The following is a 25,483-nucleotide window of genomic DNA, read 5'->3' as shown; positions in this document are numbered from 1 at the left end:
GCCATGATAAATGTGGTCAGCTCACGGGGGGGGGGGGGGGGGGGTTCAGGACCAGGCAGAATCAACCAGCTACTGTAGGAGAATCAAAGGGACAATGGACTAGGCAAAGCAGTATGCTATAGCTCGTGCCTTAAAGGGACAGGAGCATGTTTTGTTTTTTTTTTTTTGGGGGGGGGGGGGGGGGCGGATGGACAACCACTTTAATGGTCTTTAAACAGACCCTGCCGCCAGACCATTGATTTCAAAACAAACCTATTCCCAAAAGATTGTGTGCATTTAACATTTTATGCATGTTTTTTTTTGTGTAAAAAGCCTCTTATGTAAACCTCCAAAGGCTCTGAGGCTGCTGCTGGATACCCCTTTATGGAAGTAATATCAGCAGTCATCGCAGACTCCGCTATCACTCAATTGATATGCCTTTAGACCATTTTCACATTGAGGGCAGATTTGAAATCATGCAAGTTCAGCTGGCAATGCAGTCTGACTACGGGGGCAATGTGACAGACATCCGTGCGGGTTCATGCACAGATGTCTATTCAAATCACCCCCAGAAGTCGCCAAAAGTAGTACAAGAACTACTTTTGGGAATCGGTGTGGCGTTGTACCAATTCATGACATGTCAAAACGGCCCGATGTGGACATGGACTTGGCTCACACTGGGTGAGAAGTCACGCTTCATTCAGTGCAATGGAACCGTTGTAATCGGAGCGACTTAAGTCACTCCGACTTAGAAAAAGGTTTCTGCACTACTTGGGGGCGACTTACATTAACATCTATTAAGTCATTTGCAAGCTGCACTGAAGTCACTCTGTACGGCGTGGCTTCAGAGTTGGTCGACTCTGAATCGGCCCCAGTGTGAGCCGAGCCTTAGTATTTGTTAACCTTTTATGCAGCTGCAAGGGAAGGGGTAATGTAGTGAGTAGCTGGGTCAGCACTGAGTGATTAGACACTCCAAGGAAAGAAGAGGGCTAAGGCCCCTTTCACGCTTGTGCAACCTGAAAGTCACGCAGCTTGATGCAATGCCTGTGTAATCTTGAGGTCTATGGACCTCAAGTCGCATCAAAGTCAGACCAAAGTAGTGCAGGGACTACTTTGAAGTCGCACAAATCTGAACGGTACACATTAGAAATCATTAAATATGACTTGTCATGCGACCTTGCAGTCCCAAGTCGCAGGACAAGTCGCACAAATGTGAAAAGGGCCTAAGACTTGTAAGGAGGGAAGGGTATGTGCTAGGTAGTTAACTCTTCATGAAGAATCTAATTTTCCAGAAAGTTCATAGGTACATTGCATTTGCAAGTGAACAAAAAATAATTTGTGAAAGAAAAACAATGCAAGTAAACATTTTTCAAATATTTTCTGCATGTTTACCAACAATTTAAGCTGGTAATTGGGTGTCTAGCCTCTTACCGCTCACAGTCCCTATATGAACGCTCCTTAACATGATGCCCTATTGATAACCTTCCTCTATTCAATATGCGCTGACACTTTGGACAACAGCTATCACTCAAGTCCACACTAACAATTGGAAACCAGTTGGAGTGGTTCCTGATCATGTGATCGCTGTTGCGTGCAGATTGAAGGATCAAAGTGGAACTAAACCGAACTTGTCAAACTGAGAGCAGGCAGCTCTCTATTGCAAAGAGACATGCTATGTCTGTTCTGCTGTAACACATACTTACCTTTTTGCAGTCTTCTGTTGAATGAATGCTAAGCTGATGAAGGTGGCACTGTGCATCTGTTTTAATTCTGTAACTGCCAGATAAATTTACAGCATTGGACACCTTGCACACAGGGCAGTCTATCTGCTGTGCATCCCTTCTGGCATTTTTGTGTGCTCAGGAGGGAGAGGTACAGAGTCAAGCCTTGCTGAATGCTATACTAATGGTATTCACTTTTAGGGCCCCTATGCATAGGGACAAATGAAGTCACTAAAATGCCCTGTTACCCTTTTTCATTTTTTACCAGCGATAAAGCAGCTGGAATGTATACATTTACTCTGGTGATGCAGGTACCCTACTTCTTTTTTTTTTTTTTTTCTCCGTTCTTTTTTTTCCCTAATAGACTAGTACAGACTTGTCTGGTGACTTAATCAGAGCCCATTTGCCCATATGAATTACAGTCAAAATGTCTGTTCTATGTAGCTCGTCTGTTTAGGTAACCATCCAAAAATTTGGATCACATAGGCCGGTGAGATTTGTCATTTGGCAGCCGTGCTTTGAATATTGCACAAGATTTATCTGCTCGGCGCGAGATGCTTTATCCCTGCTGAGACTCATCGCAGCTGTTTCAAGGATTTACAGTTGGGCCGAAGCGTTTGAGCCTCCAGCCAGAAGCCCTGCTCTCTTCTGTTTGTTTTGATCCAGGCGTTTTAGGTGACATGATTTTGAGCTAAACAGTAGCCTGGGGTACAAGACCATGGCGCTTCTAAGCTGAGTTACATGCTCAAAGACTGGTGATCGTTTTTATCCCCCCCCACTGTAACTGTGGAGTAATTTCACCTTCTGAAGAGGTTAAATTTGAACTATGGGCAAAATCAACAGTGCCCTATATGATGCAGTCCCTCGCTACCATTAACTCGGCTGTCTTTTGCTTTTTGACTCCTCCAATGTAGTAAAGTTTGATTCATTGTTTGTGTACGTTTTATGTGTAAATACCTGCCCCTTCACTGAAATGCTAATGCGAAGAAAATCCCTTCCTTTGTTATTGCCTATCTCTTCTCTGCTACTCCCCTAGTAAGAGCCCGATTTATGGGTGTTATTATTGCTGAGCTCAGCTGCCACTACCTCTTAACACGCTCCCTCCGCCTGCACAGATTTTGTCTTGTGCTGTCAGTGAGTCTAGGTTCACTTCTATGTGGGCTGTGCTTGATGCATTTTTCAAGCAGTTTTTCACGCATTTTTTTTTTTTTTTTTTTTCCCTCACCACATACCCAGTAAAGTGACTAGTCTGTGTATCTACAGTTTTCTCTTCTACATTTTTTCAAAGTGCAGAATTTTTGAAGTTTATTTGTGTCAAAATAAAGGGGCAGAGAGCTGAAACTACACACTGCAGAGCTCAATGAGGAGAATTCTGAGAGCTGATTGGCGAGAAGACACACACCCCTTCACTCAGGAACAAAACTGAGGCTGTCATCAGCTGGAGTTCCTTCCCCTGTCTTTTTTTTTTTCCCTCCTGGTGTAAGGAAAACTTGTCAGAAGTGATTCCTGCTGCTAGCAGAGGAATGAAGTCACCGACAGAAATTACACTTTGTGCTAGTCAATTTCCTCCACCCCAAACTCGCTCATCCATGTCTTTATGGACCTTGCTTTGAGCACTGGTCCAAATCATTTGGTGGAGGGGGGATTATGGTGTTGGAGTTGTTTTTTAGGTGTTGGGGTTTGGCCCCTTAGTTCCAGTAAAGGGAACTGTTAAGGAGTCAGCATACCAAGACATTTTGGACAATTTCACTCTCCCAACTTTGTGGGAACAGTTTGGGGATGACCACTTCCTTTTCCAACATGACTGAGTACCAGTGCACAAAACAAGGTCCATAAAGACATGGATGAGCAAGTTTGGGGTGGAGGAACTTGACTGACCTGCACAGAGTCCTGACCTCAACCCGATAGAACACCTTTGGGATGAATTAGGAGACTGCGAGCCAGGCCTTCTCATCCAACATCCGTGCCTGACCTCACAAATGCGCTTCTGGAAGAATGGTCAAACATTCCCATACACACTCCTAAACCTTGTGGACAGCCTTCCCAAAAGAGTTGAAGCTATTTTATCTGCAAAGGGTGGGCCAACTCAATATTGTACCCTACTGACTAAGACTGGAATGCCATTAAAGTTCATGTGCGTGTAAAGGCAGGTGTCCCAATATAGTTACATACATAGTTCCATAGTAGGTGAGGTTGAAAATGGACACAAGTCCATCAAGTCCAACCTATGTGTGTGTGATTTTATGTCCGTATTACATTGTATAACCCTGTATGCTGTTGAATACTTTTGATTAATATAGTGTATTTAGTAGAGTGATTCCTCCTAGACACATTTAACCTATGGAATGTTAAGGTAATTCTGTTTTTCATACATGCTATAAATAAGTACTTACTATATCTCTGTCCATTCCGTCTAGGACCCCATTCACTATTCAGCGACTCTGTGAGCTTGTCACCGACCCCCGGAGGAATTACACAGGGACAGACAAGTTTCTTAGAGGAGTAGAAAAGGTAAATTTAAAGTTGAATTCCAGACTTCCCTTCAGTCTTGCACAGTTGTACATGCTGCTCTCCTATACTGAAAATGCTTACTGTATTTCACTGCACACCGAGCTTCTCACAATGTACATTAAAGCTATATAGCAAATCCCATTTGCTAGGATACACGTCCTCAAACAGTCCCTCTACATTCAGTGCATAAGTCCCACTACTCATGTACACTGTGGGAGTTGGGATTTGGCTTCCATACCTGTACAGCTGCAGGCTGTATGTGGCTGTACAATTAACCTGTCAAACTTGGGCAGTGAAATATGTCTGAATGTACGCTTTATGACCTTGTGCAAGAGGCAATAAAGACAGCCTTTAAAGGGAAGATCTACAAACCTAAATGTGGTTCAAGAATGGAAATGTGGTAGACCAAGTATGAGGAAATGGTAATCTAATTTTGTAATATCTATAAGGTAAACCTTACTGTAGCAGAAAATGTATATGCTTGTTGGAAACACACTATAGTCTCCCTTTTTTTAATGCTTCCTTATTTGTTATTACTAAAATGGGTGCCGGTTCACACTGCTGCGCTGTGAATTTGTTCAGTTTTTTTTGTCCCGTGTGAGGTGTGATTTTACCGCGAATTTCAGGCGTTAGTCATAGCTGCGATTGATGTTCTAGCCAATGGAATCATAATGTAAAAAAAAAAGGTGTTAACTTCCTGTGTACTTCCTGGTTTTTGTGGAGAGTAGTGTGGTGGAATTCGCACATATCTGAACCAACAATGCGATTCCAGAACGATTTACATTGATGTCTATGGAGACTAAATTCGCAACGCTGTAAACTCGCACAAGACCCTTTTTTTTTTTTTTTTTTATCGCATCACATTCGTAGGGGAATCGCAAAGCATGTATGTGAACGACGGTCATTGAAAACAATGACTTTATGGATGACATGCGAATTTAGTATGTTTTTGACGCATCACATTCGTTATGAACTTGCATCAGTGTGAACCGGCACTTATGGGTGCTTTTAAAGTGGTTGTAAAGGCAGAAGGTTTTTTTTTTTTTGTTTTTTTTTTTTCATCTTAATACATTCTATGCATGAAGTTTAAAAAAAAAAAACCTGTGTGCAGCAGCCTCCCAATACTTACCTGAGCCCATATCTATCTAGTGATCTTGCAGGAGAGACTCGGCTGCCCGTGACTCTCCCTCATTGGCTGAGACAGCAGCGGAGAGCCATTGGCTCCTGCTGTTGTCAGTCAGTGAGCCAGTGAGGAGACAGCGGGGCCTAGTTGTGGCTCCGTGTCTGAATGGACACACACAGCTGTGGCTCAGCTCGGGTGCCCCCATAGCAAGCTGCTTGCTGTGGGGGCGCTCGCCAGGAGGGAGGCGCCAGGAGCACCAAATAGGAACCCAAGAAGAGGAGGCTCTGGGCTGCTCTGTGCAAAACCATTACACAGAGCAGGCTAGTATAACTTGTTGGTTTTTAAGCAAAAAAAAAAAATACTTTAGTAAAAATGTACGTATTGTATATGAAGATGAAGAGGTATTATTCCTTATTTGGTTGCTACTTCTATTTGTGAAAATCCAATGATCTCTGTAGGGTATGCAGGAGGCTGACACTTTCAAAAGTCTGTTTCAGAAGCAAAGCCACCCAATTTTCAATAAAGCCAGTGTTAGAGTTGAAAATGGCTTGTATAGTATATCTTTAAAAGGGGAACTTTAGGTTGGGATGTTGCTTTAGTGGTTGTAAAGGCAGAAGGTTTTTTTATCTTAATGCATTTTATGCGTGCAGCAGCCCCCATAAGGGCACTTTTACACTGAGCAGTGCCAGGCATCGGCGGTAAAGCGCCGCTATTTTTAGCGGTGCTTTACACCTTTTTAGCGGCACTTTTCAGCCGCTAGCGGGGAGCTTTTAACCCCCGCTAGCGGCCAAAAAAGGGTCAAAAGCAGCCGAAAGGGTTTAAAGCGCTGCTGCCCATTGCTCCTAAAGCGCATCAAAGAAGCTGCTTGCAGGAATTTTTTTGAGCGTCCTTCCAGCGCACCGCTCCAGCGTTGAAGCACTTGGGATTCCACACTGGAGTGAGAGGAGAAGCGCTTTGCAGGTGCTATTTTTAGCTTTATAGCGCCTGTAAAGCACCTCAGTGTGAAAGGGGTCTTATACTTACCTGAGCTCCCTCTCGTTCCAGCAATGTGCACAAGTGCCTCAGCCATCCGGGACTCTCCCTCCTGATTGGCCGAGGCACAGCAACGACACCATTGGTTTCTGCTGCTGTCACTCAAACTCAGCCTATGAGGAGAGGGGGCCGAACTGTGGCTCCGTGTCTGAATGGGGAGACAGAGCTGCGGCTCGACTTGGGTGCTCTTATAGCAAGCCGCTTGCTTTGGGGGCACTCGACAGGAGGGAGGGGCCAGGAGAGCCTAAGAGGGACCCGAGAAGAGGAGGATCTGGGCTGCTCTGTGCTATACCACTGCATAGAGCAGGTAAGTATAATGTTTATTTAAAAAAAAATTTAAAAAAGCGAGACTTTATCACTTTAATGCATTCTATACATTAAGACAAAAAACATTCTGTATGCAAGCAGCCCCACTAATACTTACCTGAGCCCCATCTCAAACCAGTGATGTTGCATGAGAGACTCGGCTGTCCAGGACTCTCCCTCCTAATTGGCTAAGACACACAGCGGGCACCATAGTCAGTGAGCCAATGAGGAGAGGGCGGGGCAGAGCGCGACGCTGTCTGAATGGACACAGTGCATTGGCTCAGGTGCCTCCATAGCAAGCTGCTTGCTGTGGGGGCAGGAGCGCCGGCGGGGGACCCAAGAAGAAGAGGATCTGGGCTTCTCTGTGCAAAACCACTACACAGAGGAGGTAAGTATAACATGTTTTTATTATTTTTAAATAAAAAAAAAACTTTTTAGTATCACTTTAAGATTCGTATTAGCATTACAATATGATTTTTTTTAGACACTAAAATTTCATGTTCTGTTTTTATTTCTGACAGCAGAACTGGTTACATCTGGCCATTTTGAATCCTTTTCTTATAGTGAATAGTACATAGGTTCTCAGACAGTGATATGTTTATCCCAGGAACTACAGCTTTAGTTTGGAACTCATCAACCAATAAATGATGAAACTGATCTCATTAAAAGGTCAGTTCGCTAAAGCATGACGTGGTGGTTTATTTTTTTTTTCTTCCTTTCTTTTAAATTTCACAGTAAGTGGTCTTTTTGGAAAAGCTTTATTACATGTACTCTGTATTGTACTGTTCTATATATCATCTGTGTAGAAATATCACATTCCCAAAAGTGATTTTGTTGGTTAGTGGTGCTGGTTATGGACTTGTCAAGGGCTATGCTAGACTGACTTGTTTTACTTTTTATCTTGCAGAATGTTATGGTTGTTAGCTGTGTGTACCCTTCTTCCGAGTAAGTGCATTTTGCTACTTCTGGGCCTACAGAAATTTTGGGTTTATGAATCGATATCCTTGTAATATTTTACCATCTTTTGGCTTCGATTTTTATACTTGAGATAGTCTGACATTACAGTAATTCTGCTTCATTGTGACATCATGAGATTTGCACTATACGGCTGGAATATGTGGACACCCCTCCATTGTTTTCAGTGAAGGGTACTGTTAATTCTACTGCAATGGCACTTTATGCAATTGTATGCTTCCAACTAGGGATGCACTTTTTTTTTTTTTTGCGCTTTTGATGTGAAATGTGTAAATATATATGTTAAAATGTTCACTAACAAAGCAAACCCAAAAAAGTTCTTACTGTTTATAAAGTAGACGTGAACAAAACAGGAAAATAATTTAAATGGAAGAGAATAGGAAGTTAAGGCAGATTAGAGTAAATTAAGGGGTTAAGCAGAGGAACATTTGTTCATCCCTTTGATCTGCAGATGAAGAAACAGATTCAAAAAGATACGTTTATTTTTATTTTAGTGTTTTCAGCGGCTGAGGAATGTTGTTAAAGCGGAGGTCCAGCTGAATAAATGTTTTTTTTTTTTTAAAAGTTAGCAGCTACAAACACTGTACCTGCTGACTTTTAATAGACACACTTACCTGTCCAGGGTGCCCGCGATGTTGGCCGCCCAAGGCCGATCCGTCCATCGAATCGGGTCTCGGCGCCGCCATTCGAACTAAGGGAAACGCCTTGCGGCGTCACTGCCCGTTTCCTACTGCGCGTCGCTTTGTGAATGGCCGGCTGTGTTCTGGGACACACACAGTTCCCAGGACACAGCGCTCCCCAGAAGACAACACAAGGAGGAGACGAATGAAGATCACAGCGGAGTAGGAAGTTTAGGACGATCTGCCTAGCAACAGCCATTTGTGGTAAGTAAAAAATTTTTTCCCCAGATTTTTAGGAGCATTTTTATGTAATTTTTTTTTTTTTTGACCGCTTCAATTACCGGACTTCTTTAACACTTCGGCTGACAACAGGGGAGATCCACTGACAGCTCAAAGAACCAAGCCTGAAAGTATCGGTTTCAGGTATCGGTGCATTTGCACGAGTACCGATACTTGTGCAAATACTCGGTATCTGCACCGATACTAGTATCGGTGCAACCCTACTTCCAACCTTGTAATGGTTTGGGAAATGCCCTTTTCTGACAAAGCTAGCTCCACGAGTCATAGTGTGATTTGGCCTGCACAGAGCACTACCCTTATCCTTACTAGAACACCTTTTAGGGATGAATTGGAATGCCAGTTGTGAGCCAGGTCTTCTCATCCAATATCAGATTCTCTTGTGACTACATGGGCACAATTTCCCACACACACAAATCCTGAGTAGAACCTTCTCAGGAGAGGGGGGCTTATATTGATACCCATGGTTTTGAAGTGGGCTGTCTGCCAAGCTCATATAGTTGTAATGGTCAGGTGTCCACAGACTTTTGCCATATTCAATCTGCTGTGAGAGGACTGGCCAACATGGCATGATGGTTGTTTTTTTGTGAAGGCTAATCTTGGATCCATTATTTAATCTTTTATATACTTTAATATTTTAAATGCCACCATTCTTTTATAGGAAAAATAATTCATCAAGCCTGAATCGGATGAACGGAGTGATGTTTCCAGGGAACTCCCAAAATTACACTGACAGGTATGTGGCCAAGATGAGAACCCTCTAGGTCTGTTAAATAGGCTTGTGTGTGCCATGTGTTAAAATCATTGCATTGATCAGTTGATATGGAACACTAAACACTTTTTTTTTTTTTTTTTTAATCATTTTCTTTTATAGATCAAACATAAATGGTCCAGGCACCCCAAGACCACTGAGCAAATCTAAGCTGTCCTTATCGAGCCCCACTACATCGAACGGTTTACCTGATGGCGCTGAGAATAAAGACTCTGATGTGCCTCAGAAAGACAAAAGTCACAGGTTGTTATTTTCATGTACGAAATGTAAATCGTTGTCGGCCTGCACCCGAATGATCTAAGTCTGTAGTGTTAAAGTAGCCCAAATGGAAGATGTTTTAAAAATGGAGTACTCTTGGATTTCTATTTTTTTTGGCCCTGTCTGGACAGCATAGTTTATACCACAAGGAGCTTTATTAAAAAAAAAAAAGTTGGGGTGGGGGGGCGCACAAAGTTGTTTGCAGACTTTCTCTCTCCTTCTGTTGCACTGAGTGAGGACTGGAAGTAGCAGATCTGATCTGGGACTTCTGATGCACTAACATGAGTGAGGACAGTCCATATTGAATTAATAGAGGAGGGTCAGGTTTGTATTGCTATGCTTGTTTTTGGGGTGCTCCTTTTATATGATCAAATTCTAACCTATTTCCACTCCAAAGCTAAAACAAAGTTTTGCTTTTCAAGTGATTGTAAAGGCAGAAGGTATTTTCACTTAATGCATTCTATGGATCAAAATAAAAAAAAAACCTTCAGTGTGCAGCAGCCCCCCTAATACTTAACTGAGCCCCATCTCTATCCAGCGATGTGCACGAGTGTCTCTGCCATCCGGGACTCTCCCTCCTGATTGGCTGAGATGCAGCAGCGCCATTGGCTCCCGCTGCTATCATTTAAATTTAGCCAATCGGGGGGTGGGACTGAAGCATGGCTCCCTGTCTGAATGGACACATAGCAATGCGGCTCAGCTTGGGTGCCCCCATAGCATGCTGCTTGCTGTGGGGGCACTCGATAAGAGGGAGGGGCCAGGAGCACCAAAGAGGAGGATCTGGGCTGCTCTGTGCAAAACCACTACACAGGGCAGGTAAGTATAACATGTTATTTTTAAAGCAAAAAAAGACTCTTTAGTATCACTAAGTACAAAATGAGTACATTGAAATCATTTTTTTCTTGTAGCCAAATAAAATTTCCCTGTGAAATTTATCCTAAAACAAAAGATATATATATATTTTTTTTCCTTCCTATGCTAGCATCAATCTTGCCATTCACAGAAGAGATAAGCAGATTTGTTTTACTGTCTGATGGAAGCCTGTGCGAGTGCCTATGAGAAATTATATGGGGACTGCCACTGTAGACCACCTTCCAAAAAATGCTTGCTACCTGGCTATCTCTGGCTTCATTATGTTGAACTGAATCAAGCATGCATCCAGTAAAGCCATAGAAGAGACAGAATTTCGAATGTATACTCATTCCATCTCATTGGCACATTGCACGAGTTTCCTCCAAAAGGGTCCCTGTCAGGTCTCTAAACCAACATGGCACCCCTCTGTAAAAATAGAGGTATTATACTTGCCTCTTGTGGACTGTGTCTGCTACCTTTCCTCCTTTCTAACACTACAGCCGCCATGGTTTGGCTCCATCCTCTGACTCTGGCACTGCTATAGAAAGGAGCCACAACTTGTGTCTAGGGGGATGAAAGCATCAGACATACGTGGAAGCGCCAAATGCTGGAGAAACTGATGGAAGCGGTAGTGCTGGAACGGCTGCCGGCGAGGGGAGTATGATAAATCTTCTATTGCAGGAGTTTACCATTTTGGTAAGTTTAGAGATCTAACCGGGTTTCCAACTCTCCTCTACAGCCATTTTGTCATATATAACATGCACTGTTGAGTACGTCCAATATTTGTAACGCGTTGTGTTTTAAAAATGTAAATACATTTACGTTTGCAGAATAATGTGCCAAACTGTCAGGCAAGCTGAATGCCTTCTATTTGGGGTTTATTCATTCTAATTGGACTGTTGCTTTTATTAATCTACAGTGACTCCCTGTCACCTGATGATGAGAGTTCTCCTTCAAGCACTGTGAAGAATAAACACTTGGAGGAAGACCCCACAGAGGAGCATGAGGTGAAGAGGCTGAAGTTTGACACCGAGGACGAAGAGGAGGAGCAGGCTGCTAAATCTGAGACCTCATCCAGCCAGACTTCCAGTGAAATGGCTGAAGAAACTGAAGCTGTATCTGAAAGTGAGGAGAAAGAGGAGGAGGAAGAAGAAGAAAAAGAGAGCAGTGATTCGGAGCATACTGCAGAAGGTGGGCACCTGTCTCAGGCCTGCAGTTCCACATCATGACACCATTGTTTCATGATGTAATAAAATGTTAAATTTGTTTGATATCCTGTTACACTGCTCAGCCTTTTTAGATAGCTGGGTGCAGTTCAATAATTCAGCAACTCACAAAAAGTATAATAAAACCCATTCACTTAGCTTAATTAAATATGTATTACAGTTAATAAAGTAGAAAAATACAGCATTACTCCATTCCATTGGAGTCCTAAACATCTGATTAGTACCTGGAAAGCAACACTCATGAGACAAAAAAAAAATTATATATATAATATATATATATATATATATATATATATATATATATATATATATATATATATATATATATATATATATATATATATATATATATATATATATATATTTTATATTTTGCATTTTGCAGAGGGCCTCTTTGTGCCCTGCTAAAAACTGCTTTCATTTTGAACAAATAACCATTCATGTAATCAAGCAGTGCAAAGGGCCATGTGGTGCATGATCGTTTAAAGAGGAGGTCCAGTCAATATTGTAAAAGACTTCAGCTCTGAAAGATTTACTCCCCTTCATGACCAGGCCATTTTTTGCGATACGGCACTGCGTTACTTTAACTGACAATTGCGGGGTCATGCGACGCTGTACACAAAACTGATGTCGTTTTTTTTTTACCACAAATAGAGCTTTCTTTTGGTGGTATTTGATCCCCTCTGCGGTTTTTCTTTTTTGCGCTATAAACAAAAAATAGTGACAATTTTGAAAAAAAAAAAATTTTTTTTACTTTTTGCTATAAAACTCATCCAATAAAAAAAATTTAAAAATCAAATTTATTAATTTAGGCCAATATGTATTCTGCTACATATTTTTGGTGAAAAAAACACCAATAGGCGTATATTGATTGGCTTATGCAAAAGTTGCTTCTACAAACTATAGGGAATTATGGAATTCGTGTTTTTTGGGGGGGTTTTTTCTAGTGTTGGCAGCGATCAGCGACTCATAGCGGGATTGCGGCGGACAAATCAGACACTAATTGGGACTTTTTTGGGGACCAGTGACACCAATAAAGTGATCGGTGCTAAAACGTATGCACTTTCACTGTACTAATGACACTGACAGGGAAGGGGTTAACATCAGGGGCGATCAAAGGGTTAAATGTGTCCCTAGGGAGTGCTTTCTAACTGTGTTGGGGGTGCTTTAACTGTGGGAAGACAGATCTGTGTTCCTGCTTTGCAGAAACACAGGATCATTATCTTCCCTTGTCACAGAATGCCAATCTGCCTTGTTTATATAGTCAGACCACAGTTCTGCCTCTGGGGAAGATCGGTGGGTCCTGGTGGATACCAGATCCGCTGATTGGCTCCCGCTGTGTCCATTCACAGCAGGAGCTGGTCGCTGGTGGCACCTGTGCGTGCTGCAGAGCTGGAAGCGTGAGATTGCGCACCTGTACGTGATTTTGCGCAGAAGAGCCGACCCACAGTATGTGTACGTGGGGCAGTCGGCAAGCGGTTAATAAACACACTCGCCTGTCCCAGGATCCAGTGTTGTGCTCACATAAGGGGGTGTCAGGGACCGTTTCTGTCTCCAGCACGGCATATTAAGGGTGGGCGCCCAGCTGTGACAGCTTGCGGCTTCACAGCTAGGTGCCCACTGCGTATGCATGAGCCGCGCTGTACTTAGTGGTCCCACAGTCTTCTGTGGTCTGTGACTTGTGACCATCACATCAACACTATATGATGAAAAGTGTGTGCGCAACCCTCTAAATTGAGTTGGTGTTTTCAGTGTAAGGTTTCTGTTAATGCTGCAGAATACCGAGACCTGTTAGGCAATTGTGTGGAGGACTGTATTTCTGGGCCAGCATGACTGTGCACAAAGCCAGCTCCATAAAGACATGATTTAATCAGTTTGGTGAGGAAGAACATGAGTGACCCACTTAGTGTCCTGATCTCGGCCTTACTTGAACACCTTTTGGAATGAATTGGAGCACTTATGGCAAGGTGTGATGGTCAGGTGCCCACAAACCTTTGGCCAAATAGTGTATTAAAGCCACATTAGCAAGTCTTCTAGTATAAGGGGGTGAGTGAAGAGCGCTGTAATTATTTATTTATTTATTTTTTTCTCAGAGGCAAACCTCTTTGGAGTTTTCTAATCTACTGAAACAATGCTCTTCCCTAGAACTTTTGGTGGGTGCTTGGAATACATGTGACATCATCACCCACCCTGCCTAAAGCTGTGGGATCAGGGATCTATAGGCTGCTCAAAGCTAAACTCCAGGAAGTTATAGATCTTGGAGTTAATTAAGAAAAAAAAAAACACAAAACAAAAAAAAAATTTGCTTACAACTAGTATAAATATACAATTCTGTCTTGTTACTGGCTTTGTGTCATCTTTCTGTCCAAAACCGGTGGGTGTGTGGAGTTTTTTTTTTTTGTTTTTTTTTTTAAATCCAGGAATGTAAGAATTTTCACAAAAAATGAAAAGGTCAACTAAATCCCAAATATATGCTGCACATTCCTCCAGGGCCTTGTGATGCGGTGCTGTGTATTGTGGTGTATGGACAGCTGTAACATTTCATTCACCACAATACACAGCCCCGGAGTAAGTATCCATCATAATGCTTTCAATGTCAAGCGCTTATTGGACAGTGTGACCACTATGTGACTACACTGACCAATAAAAAGGTGTTTTTTTTTTTTTTTTTACTGAAAGAAGCCTCAGGTGTGTTTGTCCCTTTTTATAACCTGATCATAATGATGCGCTGTATCTAGTGTGCCATTACCCATTTCCCTGTTTTAAAGGTTTTTCCAGTCAGTACTAATACGTTTTGCATAAGGGTGTGTAGGCTAAATCGCCTCTTTTCCCAGAGACGCTGGCATTGAAATTTTGTGCCAAATTTCCAGTTCTGTCCATCTGCTTACCACGATTTCAAGGTGATTTAATTGCATTTGGTTGATGTGGAGAATTCAGTGAGACTCTGTGGCAGTACGGAAAAAATGGCATAACACCCAGCTAAATACCAACACGTTTCTTCATTTCCAAAAAATGTTGCAAAACTGATCTCTTGGGGTGTAGTTTTGGGGGTGTTTGTACTGTCCTGACTTTCCAATTTGAATTGTTTTATAATAGAAAGTTTGGGAAACCATTTTTATTTGGCTACAGTATTGCATGACCAAGTAATTTGTTAAACTATTATAGCACTGAAAAATGGCCTGGTAATGAAGGGTTTTTTTACAGTACTGTATATACAAGCTAATACTCGAGCAGTAAAAGCTGATCATCTATTTTTTTTTTTTTTTCTTCAAAAAAAATTTTTTTTTTTGGTTTCTAAGCTGGGTAGTGTGTGTGTGTGTGTGTGTGTGTGTGTGTGTGTGTGTGTGTGTGTGTGTGTGTGTGTGTGTGTGTGTGTAAAGATTATTTTATCCATCCAAAAACTGGAGTCTTTAGTCATCATTAGGCTGAACTGGGATGAAAAACATGAGGGAGCTATTTTACTTGCTAATGGATCTGTATTTCTCCTCTTCCAGTTCTGAGGGGGAGGAAGACCTGATTTTCTCTGCTGCAGTTCAGTAACTCTTACAGGTCTTGGTTCCTCTTTTCACTGTCCAATCAGACTGGGGGGAAGGACAGTAGACTGACTAATCTCACTGTCACTCTGCTGCTCCTCCTATCAGCATTTCCTTTGTTAGCCCGTGATCACAGTTTGCCTGTGAATGGCCTAGTCTAACCCAGCAGAGACAGCATGGCCTGTGACAGAAGGACAATACTTAACCTTTTCCTGATCGATCGATAGCCAAAAGACTGCTCCAGCGTGGTTGTCCAGTTCTGCGAGGGCGTCAGTGTACCTGCTCCCAGAACCGCGCCTGCTGCAACGTGTATCCGACGTGCTCTGTGATCGAGGTAAAGGGCCAATCACATCGGACCTTTACCAAATGATCAGCTGTGTCCAATCACGGCTGATTAGTGTAAACACACTTGCTGGTTTTTGGCGTTCCTTTCCTCACTTGCTGTCACAGCATGAAGACAGGAGACATCTACACTGATAATCAGGGCATCATCAGTAGTGCCCATCAGTAAAAGAGAAAAATTACTTCTTTGCAAAATTTTATAAATACTTAAACGTGCGTTTTGTTTTTTTTTTTTTGTTTGGTTTTTTTTTTTGCTAAACAAAAAAAGAACAAACATTTTTTTTTATTAAAAAAAAGTGACTAAATACCACCAAAAGAAAGCTCTATCTGACTCAAAGGTAAAAAAATGTAATCTGGGTACAGTGTTGCATGACCGTGCAATGGTCATTCAAAGTGTGACAGCGCTGAAAGTTGAAAATTGGCCTGGGCAGGAAGGGGGTAAAAGTGCCCAGTGGGCAAGTGGTTAAAAATGACCAGAATCGCTAATAAGGCTGCAATGCAAGGGGAGAGATTATGGCAAGGAAGGGTAAAGATATTGTTAGTGTCGCATTTTTTTTTTTTTGTTTGTTTTGTTTATCACTCTACTTTTGTATTTTGTTACAGAATCATTGATGACACCAAGCGAGTCCACACCAGAAATCTCTGACAAGCAAACCAGCGAATCTGAAACTGTGAGCAACTCGGAGGAGGAGGAGTCTCTTCAAATGGAGGAATCGGGACATTGTGAGGCTGAGAGCGATTTGCACAGCGATGGCGAGGAGGCTGCAACGGCAGAGAGCGTGGCTGACACAAGTAAAGCTGACACTGAATGCAGTGATACCGAGCAGCCAGGAACTTTTGATAAGTCCCCTGAAATCCCTGCAGAAACCCCCATGGAAAACAGCGAGGAAGCCACAGATGTAGCAGACGAACCTATGGAACAAGACTAACTACAACAACACTTCATAGACACAGTATTTTCCCAACAGTTCTGTTTTTACACTGTAAACAAATTTTACCTAAATAAAGTGGACCTTTAGTTTTACACAAAAAAAAAGAAAAAAAACAGCAGGTTGTGAAAACTCAAAATTTTTTCTGGAATCAGAAATGAGCTTTATTCACCCCCTCCCTTCCCCTTCCTTTCCCTTTCCCTCCTGTGTCAGAACTGTGAAAACCCTTCAGGTTCTGTTCACCACTGACTTGGTGGTTTTGGTCAAATCAGTGGTTTGTGTATAGATGGTTTTTTTTATTAATTTCGAAGAGGTTTTTAAACTGGAAGGTTATAATTTTGACAACCCTTTTTCAAGGTTTCAACATTTTGGTTAAAAATTAAAAAGAAAACAAACAAAAAAAAAAATTTTATGGCGTCTCGTCCTCTGTCATTTAAGTTCATTTCAGCAAAAGTTCGAACCATAATTAAGGTGATCTATTCTGTTGACTTTTAAATAAGAAAAATATATAAGCTAGACGTTTTGGGTCCCCTTGCCCGCATTGTTTTCTTTGGCAATAAATGTTCTAGATTGAAATTCCATAAGTCCTTGTTTTTTTCATTTTATAAAATATACTTTTTTTTTTTCAATCACATGACTGAAGCAGCCATTTTGCGTGCTAAGCCCCTTTTTTAGTCTTCGCTGATCAGATCTTTCTTTAAGGATTAGTCGTCCTCCTGTTGATTCCGTGAACAGATTTTGTTTAACTGCAGATTGACTGCTTTGTATACAGCTCTGGTCTAAATTCTCGGCTACAAAAATGGCTTCCTCTGAGGTGCTGGCAACATTTTACACTTTAAAACACCATGCAGAGAATCTCATAAAGGAGATAAAATGGTGCAAATTTTTAACATTCCAAGAGACTGAACCACCATTTTTTTTTTTTTTTTTTATTATGATTTTTCATTTTTTATTTATGGGGAAGAAGAAACTTTCTATATCCTGCGCTTGAAGCAAACAGGTCTTTGTAAGGTGGATACTTGCTGGCCTGAATGAAAAATAACACACAAAGGGTACTTATATTCTTTTGTTGCTTGAATCTTGAATTTCTTGACTACAAGATAACGTGTTTATCCAAGATGATACTGTTGTATGCAATGACATTGCAAAGTTGTTCAGCTGTATTGAGAGAGAGATAATATATTTACGTGTGAACATGGACTGAGTGACTGAAAGTTCCTGCAGTGCGTTGAAATCGCCATGATTTGTATTTTTGAAGTGAACTGAAATTCATTTTTTTTTTTTTTTTCTCTCCCCAAAACTTCGCCTTCTAACAGCCAGTGAATTTAATGCCCTTTGACCTTCTCAAAGCACAATTCCTGCTGTTTTAACACCTTTGCCATCCAGACTGATGACCGGTCTCCGCCTCACGATCGCTGGCTGTCGAGTTTCTACCTGTTTCTTCAACTGAATAGCTTTTTTGATATATAGAATTTTTAAATTTCGGTAAAAGTAGATTTTGTAGAATGTAACGAGTGTTCACTGCCTTTTGTGGAGCGTTCTTTAATTGTATAATTTCTGTGTGTACAACTGATTGCTTTGGGCTTTCAATACAGTATTCATATGAAGCAATAAATATTTATGTTATAAGAGATGGAGTACATTTTTATCAGATATGTGCGCCTGAAAAAAAAATAAAGTGGATGAATCCTACCTTTTTTAAAAGGAGTGTAAGCTGATTAATCTCTGTGGGCATGGACCTGGTTTTCCATTCTCAATGTCAAAATGCCACTTTAAAGGAGTTTCAGCTTTTTTCGGTGGGGTAGATTCCAAGTCTTCCCTCCATTCTGCTGTTCTTTTGTGATTCTTTGAAAGACTTCCTGTTTAAAACACTATCAAACCCAAAAACAGAAATGTAATCTATTGCAGTTTACCAATACTTGGTGTTACTAAACCCACAACAGTAAAATCAGTCTGTATAATATTATTATTATTATTTCAGTTATTTATATAGCGGCGTCAATTTACGCAGCGCTTTACATATACATTCACATCAGTCCCTACCCTCGAGGAGCTTACAATCTAAGGTCCCTAACTCACATTCATACATACTAGGAACAATTTAGACAGGATCCAATTAACCTACCAGCAAGTCTTTGGAGTGTGGGAGGAAACCGGAGTACCCGGAGGAAACCCACGCAGGCACAGGGAGAACATGCAAACTCCAGGCAGGTAGTGTCGTGGTTGGGATTCGAACCAGCGACCCTTCTTACTGCTAGGTGAAAGTGCTATCCACTACACCACTTTGCCACCCCCATATATGCAGTAAATCTTGCTTGTTATACTCACTGTGTAACCTATGGGGTTATTCCTCTGCATTGTGTAAAAAGGCTGTTTGAGACTGTCTCCTCTGATCCGTCCCTTCCACTGTCCCCGATCCATCTGATAGAACAGAGCCTTGGGGGGCACTCTGCACATGCTCAGTTTGCTAGTGTTTTTTGTTTTTTTCTTGGCAGGGTGCATGTGATTGGCACAGGGCCAATTGGCACTGTCCAGACAGAGGGCCAGTGGTCCTGCAGCCTCCTAGGACAGTCATAGAATGAAAATTCTTACTACAAGCTTTAACCAGGCACTGATAGAAGTCACACGATTGCTATACTGCTGATGAGATGTTATTTAGCAGTCTTTATATTTACTCAAATAATTGCATTTCCATGTTCTGTGTACTGAGAGAGACCAGATATAGTGAATGCAGGGTCCTGGGTTTAGTAAAGCTTTAAGGTGTGGTGACTGCATCAGTTTTTTGTTTTTACAGGCTTTTTTTTTTTTTTTTAATTTCACATGGTGATGCTTTGAACAGTAGCCTTATTTGCCTGGGGGGAGGGTAGAGTTTACGTTCAGATTTGAGCTGGCAATAGATCGAAATTTGGGATATTGGAACATTTTCATTTGATCAGCGGCTGCATCACTGATTAGTGTATTTTGACAGTGGAGGAGTCTGCTGTCAGGATACAATAAATGGTTTGTCTCAACTCTAACTGCCTTTTTATCTGGACAGCTTGGTCTGGTAAAGTAAGTTGAAAAATAACAGACTTGCCAGGAGGATCCCCAGGTGGAAAAAAAGAAATGCAGCCATCGCATCTAACGATTTGTAAGCTGCGATCTATCCCCTTTCCTTCTAGATACCGGTAGGCGGGCGTTTGGGGCCGCTGTGATTGGCTGTCACATGATCGGAAAGCTCCTGATCGCAAGTATGCATTGGGAGGTTTCTGGTCCCCGTCTGTGTGCTGTGGGCGTGCGCTCCCAGCAGTTTTGTGTTTTTTTACTTAGATCTGCATATATGCAGCCTCTCTGTGTTAAAGCCCTGCAGCCGACGGGAAGAGGTTAATACTTTTTTGCTTTTGGGTTTAATACTACTATTACTATAGTATTACTAAATATACTAAACATTTGTAAAGCTTTAAAGATTATCTTTAATCACACCAAAAGAATTAAGTCAGCAGCTACAAATACTGTGGCTGCTGTTTTTTTTTTTTAATAAGGACACTTGCCTGTCACAAGCCATGTTGTCGCCTGGGCCGGCTGTTTGCTTGTCTTTGGGTTCCTGCATCAACATGTCTACTAAAGGAAGCACACTGTGATTCCTTGAACGTGAGGAAAAGGGGGGCCTAGGTGATCCCAGCAAAAGTGGGAGTGGCTACTTGTCAAAACCAGGTACCTGCTTCCCCCTCCCCAAAAAAAGTGTCCTATTGAGGGGAGTGGGAGGAGTCAGAAAAGTGCAACTTCCTTTTTTTAGGGCGAAGTTTCGCTTCAACTTTTATTTTTTATAATAAACATGTTTTACTTAATCTCCTTAACCTTAAGCACTGCGCTTCCGCTTCTCGGGTCTCCTGCCAGTGCTCTGGGCTTCCCCTCTTCTTAGTGTTCCATCGTAGGAATCCAAAAGCAAGGGAAGAGAGAAAACCGTGCGGACCTCAGACCTTTTATTAAAAATAACATATTGTATACGCTCAAAATAATGTGAAAGAGCGCAGATAGTCCTCGAGGGAGCCCACTCAACAAACTGTCACAAGGATAGAATGGATGAGCAGCCACAGTGTCCGGATCACTGTGTGGCCAGCTGACAGGTGAAAAGCTGGGCTGGTTGCTAGAAGTCTCTTCTGCTCCTGCTCAGCTTGCTCAATCCCAAGGACCGCTCTCGATGGACGATGGTCCCCTGTGTGGGGTCGCAAAACTCATTTCAGAGTCTCTTCACCTGAAGAGTCTTCAAAACGCATCCTGCGACCCCACTTTTACAGGGGACCAAGGTCTGCTAATGGCATTTCTTGAGATTGGGCGAGCCGAGCAAGAGCAGCAGAGACTTTTAGCAACCAGCCCAGCTTTTCACCTGCCACAGAGTGATCCGGACATTCTGGCTGCTCATCCATCCTATTGACTGAGAGTGGACTATATGCACTCTTTCACATATTTTGTGAATATAAAATGTATGTTTTTTTTTTTTAATAAAGCCATTTGATCCTTTCACTACACTGGAGGTCTGCACTGTTGTCTCCCTTCACTTGCTTTTGTCTTCGCAAATAGAGTTCCCTCTCTGATATTACAGCAGCACTCCTAGTGTGTAGTAGTTGTGTGTCTAGGAGTTGGGCTACCTGCTCAGTAGTTCATATTTATTGATTGCTGTATTTATAATTTGATGTCATGCCTAGCTTTTTGGTTTGGTATGGTCTATTTGGGGAGAGTGTAGGGCTGTGACCCAAACATCCTTCTGGTGTAAGGCTTTGTGTTTTTTTTTTTTTTTTTTTCTTTTTTTCCCCCATAGGAAGCCGCTTGCTATGAGGGGGCTCACCTGTGGGCTTGCTCCTGAGCTGAGCTGTGTGCCTCTATTGACATACACAGTGTGGATTAGCCCCTCCCCTTGCTCTCAGGATGTTATTGACAGCTGCAGGAGCCAATGACATCTGGCGGTGGTTCCTCTGTGAGGAGAGAGCTGCTGCAGGTGGGGTACAGTGCTGGAACGAGATTGGGCTCAGGTAAGTATATTGGGGAGGGGGGTAGTAGAAGAGGGGGTGATGCAAGTAATGGGACATTTTTTACCCTAATGCAGAGAATGCATCAAGGTGAAAGTGTTATTTTACAGTCCAACACACTCCAGACTCTCATTTTGGACAGTGCTCAATACCTTTCCCCCCCAGACAGTATTTTAACATATATATTTATATAGAGCAACACTAATGTGATGTCAGCGCTGCGGTCTGCATCACAACTATGTAAAGTGCAGGGAGATGTGGTGATGCTCTGCATTTACTGTATGACCTCAATTTTGGGCTTTAGCTCCCCCTCTTTCTCAGCAGCACACACCTGCCCTTCCACACATCAGCACCATTTCTTTAAGATGTTGGCACCTGCGAAATAAAGATTTTGTGTAGGCTTCAAATTTTCACAGCTTACAGACTCTTCCCTCCCCTATTGACAGCACTGTGCCAATCATGGTGCCAGCACTTTTGCATGGAAAAAGGGGAGCAAGTTGCAGACTCATTTGGGAGCAGGGGGAATCAAAAGAAAGATGAGTATATGGCATTGGGGGAAGGGGTGTTAAATGTCTTACTTTTCCCTGTATGGACAAAATAAAATGTCATGTTTATAGTCTAGAGGCAAAGGCATGGTCATATGTAATGTAAGGAGGTTGATGCCAGATTAGTGTTAAATTATTTAGCCACTTCAGGGAGCTACTAATGGCTAATAACAGTACTTATACTGTGCATTAAATAAATATATGTGGTGCCATTGCTGACCTCAAAAGGAGGTTTCTGCGCTGTCTGTAGTTTCCGTATTTCACGTTACCAGGTCAAGACAAGAATGCGGTAACAGGTTAAAACACCTGCTCTGTATTATACTTTGGGGCCAGTCAAACACTGATGCCAAAGGAACAGTATGATAGCTAACCTCCTTACATTATTAGTAAGAAGTCTTCAAAGGCTGGTTAAGCTGTGGCAGGTTTCCTGAAAATCGCTATACAGTGTTCCTAAAATTTTTTTTTTTTCCCCCCTCCATTGGGGGGGGGGGGGGGGGGGGGTACTCTTTTAACCTTTGAGTCATACTGCCACCTACAGTAGTGTTGGACACTGGCTGTACAAACTATAGACCAGCCCAAGACTTTCTTGGTGTGCTAAGAAGATGGAAGTAGTCTTCAGAGGTTGTCCCTATGTCAGCCTCAATGGTCTGGACATTACAAGGATAAACCAAAAGGGACCTTTGGGTACTGGGTTCCATGTGAAGTGCTTTCCACTCTGGATCTGGAAAGCACTCTGCAACTCTTACCAGAACAAAGTTTTGCATTGGGTGCTTGCTCTCTCTTTGAAGACTCAGTCAATAGTGCTGGGCACCTTTTACTCTCTGTTCCTCCTAGATTTGCTGTAGAAAGGGTTAAAGCTGTAGGACTTGGCACTAATGTCATCTGCTGGGTGGACTGTCATGCACGCTCTGTGCTCTTTCCTGCCATTCAGCATTGAGGAAATATCTCTCTGTTGCGGCTCCTGCTTGCAAAGGTCCACATAAAGTTTCTATCTTTGATTTGTTTCTGCTGCCAGTCTTCAGTGACTTAGATCACCTTCAGCCTTCTGACCTTCACCTGCTAACAGCTGTCCAGGTTTCATGAGTACCTGAGGTCTTGTCACCCTGCGTTTGCAACATGTGTGATTCTAGACACAGAGGGGACAACCCTGCTGTATTAGGTGCTCCCCAATTCTAACAATTCTGGGGCTGCTTGCAGCACACCTACTGATGGTGTTGATGTGTGCAGCCTGGAATCATGTTACCTTCTATTCTGCTCTTAGCCTGTCCTCCCCTCTGAGTCGTTTATAGCTATGTTGGGTTTGGCTTGGGTCCTTGGCTCTTTTGGCTGAGGTCTTTTCTATGGTCTTGCAAGACTTTGACACATATCACCCAGGTATTTGCTAAATCTGGTTAGAGGCCATAAGCAGATTCCCACACCCTCTCCTGCAGATTCTATATCTGATTTGCCTGCAGCCTTAGCAGCTTCCAAGTTATCGGCTGCAGAGACTGGTTTTGAGTCAAATCCTTAAATGAGGTCCCTTGAGGAGTCGCAGTGTACTGCTTTCACTCCCAAGTTAAAGAAGACTGTTTCAGCTCCTAATGATACAGCGTATACACCAGTCTGGATCAGCCTGTTACTTCTACCAGAGTTTCCAGCCATGAGTTGCTCAAAACCCCCTAAGGCTGCAATGACGTTGCCTTTGCACTTGCCTATCAAACTATTTTAAGTATATATGGAGATTGGAAACCTGATAAGTTATAAACTCCAACCAACTGTTTATTAGCCTTGCATCCATTTCTTGAGGGTTTTGTGCAAAAGTTGTCTAGTCTCACTATCGATCTGGACCTTTCCTGTCTTAAAGCACTTGCTATAACGGTGACGAATATACCTTTTCAGACACCCAAACCTTAAGCTATTGGAAGCCCTTTCTAGAGCTCTGTTCTCTGGGGCAGGTCTGCCCTTCACCTGATTCTGTCTGTTTATATTGTCAAACTATGTCTCATCGATCAGTCTCTTAGATCTAACCACTACTCCAGTTGATTTCTTGCTAATTGAACAAATGGAGCAGATGGCTGTTATAGTTGTTATGGTTTGCTGGAAACCTTTTTCTTATTTTTCTGCATGTTATGTCAGTACGGGAATTTAGCTAAAGTGCTGCACTGCAAAGCCTTTGTGTGTTTGATCCGCATGGCCTTGGAGGGTCATCTCTTTGGAACTGGCTCTTGATGATGATAATATCAAGAATTGCTGTTGGTGGCAAGAGCATCCATTTTCCTCACCAGAAGAAACCCAAGGAGCAGACTGCAAAGTCTACTCCATCTCTGACTGTTAAACATCCCTTTCATTTCTCTACTCCTTCAACCTTAAGTGAAAGTAAAGGCAATTTTTTGAAAATCTGCTGACAGGCAGGGTATTTATGACAGAAGACACCCTATTGGTCTCTTCTGCGATAAATGCATCCTCCTGCCTGTCAGCTGACACCTACACCGAGCCATGCATGCGCAGCTCGGCGAACATTTATGGCCCCGATCTGTGCTGCGCCAATGTGACTGCTGGGTACATGCGCAGGAGTGATGTCATTGTGTCCTGGCCTATCAAACTGATTTGAATCAGAAAAGGGCTGGCGACTCGGATGCTCTTGAATAAAAGTCCTTTATTGGGTTACATGGGTACACGGTAGAGGCTACGCTACCCATGTAACCCAATAAAGGACTTTTATTCAAGAGCATCCGAGTCGCCAGCCCTTTTCTGATTCAAGTACTGCATTTTGGGGCCTGAACGTCCTGGCCAGAGTATCGGATCACAGTTCATAGATCATCATATTGGCAGTGGAGCTGGGGTATCATTTTCCTTCTCCTATCAAACTGATGAAGGCACGGAACCTGGAAGACAAACCGAAGTGCCAGGGGCCAGCTGGATCGATCCCACAGCAGCGCTGAAGGGCACCTTTTGACAGGTAAATCTGTCATAATGTACTAATATGCTGTGCATTCTAGCACATTATGGCATAACCCACCGGGGGGGGGGCCTAAAACGAATATTCTATAGTCGTTTACTACCGCTTTAATGTCGATCCCCCAAGCTTGGCTCCCAGTCCACCCTCAAGGTCTGGCACTCTTAAAGTGGTACTAAAACCTAAACATTTTTACCTTTTAATGTATTACCTGCATTAAGGTAAAAAATGTTTAGGTAGTAATGTTGCCCCCTCACCCCCCCTTATGCTTATCTCGCTCGATCCAGTGCTGTGGCCATCTGTAGTTTCTCATAGGCTCTCAAATCCTGTGACGGTGGAGCACGGGGCCAAGCCAATGCTGTCTTTGTCAATAGACGCGGACATCGCAGTTTGTGATCAAACCTGTAGGTGTGCCACCTTGGGAACCAGCATCCTATTACACACTGAGAAGAGGAGGAACCAGGAGCACCAATGGGGACCACAGAATAGGAGGATCAGGCCACTCTATGCAATACCTTTGC

The 25,483-nt window shown here is 42.5% G+C and overlaps 1 protein-coding gene across 1 annotated transcript in view; it reads left to right on the top strand.

Annotated features, from left to right (window-relative positions):
• Nucleotides 1-18,107, top strand: part of PPP4R2 (protein phosphatase 4 regulatory subunit 2) — a 42,111-nt gene extending 24,004 nt beyond the window's left edge. The window contains exons 3-8 of the mRNA XM_073592027.1: nt 4,118-4,211; nt 7,580-7,617; nt 9,226-9,300; nt 9,439-9,579; nt 11,366-11,637; nt 16,151-18,107. Of these exons, the coding sequence (XP_073448128.1) occupies nt 4,118-4,211; nt 7,580-7,617; nt 9,226-9,300; nt 9,439-9,579; nt 11,366-11,637; nt 16,151-16,476 (946 nt within the window). The 3' untranslated portion in view covers nt 16,477-18,107. The remainder of the gene's footprint in view (nt 1-4,117; nt 4,212-7,579; nt 7,618-9,225; nt 9,301-9,438; nt 9,580-11,365; nt 11,638-16,150) is intronic.
• The last annotated feature ends 7,376 nt before the right edge of the window (nt 18,108-25,483 follow it).

This window comes from Aquarana catesbeiana, linkage group LG07 (genome assembly GCF_042186555.1).
Source record: "Aquarana catesbeiana isolate 2022-GZ linkage group LG07, ASM4218655v1, whole genome shotgun sequence".
Taxonomy (NCBI): Eukaryota; Metazoa; Chordata; class Amphibia; order Anura; family Ranidae; genus Aquarana; species Aquarana catesbeiana.
The sequence above is the reverse complement of the archived record's forward strand: the minus strand, read 5'-3'. Positions and strand labels throughout refer to the sequence as shown.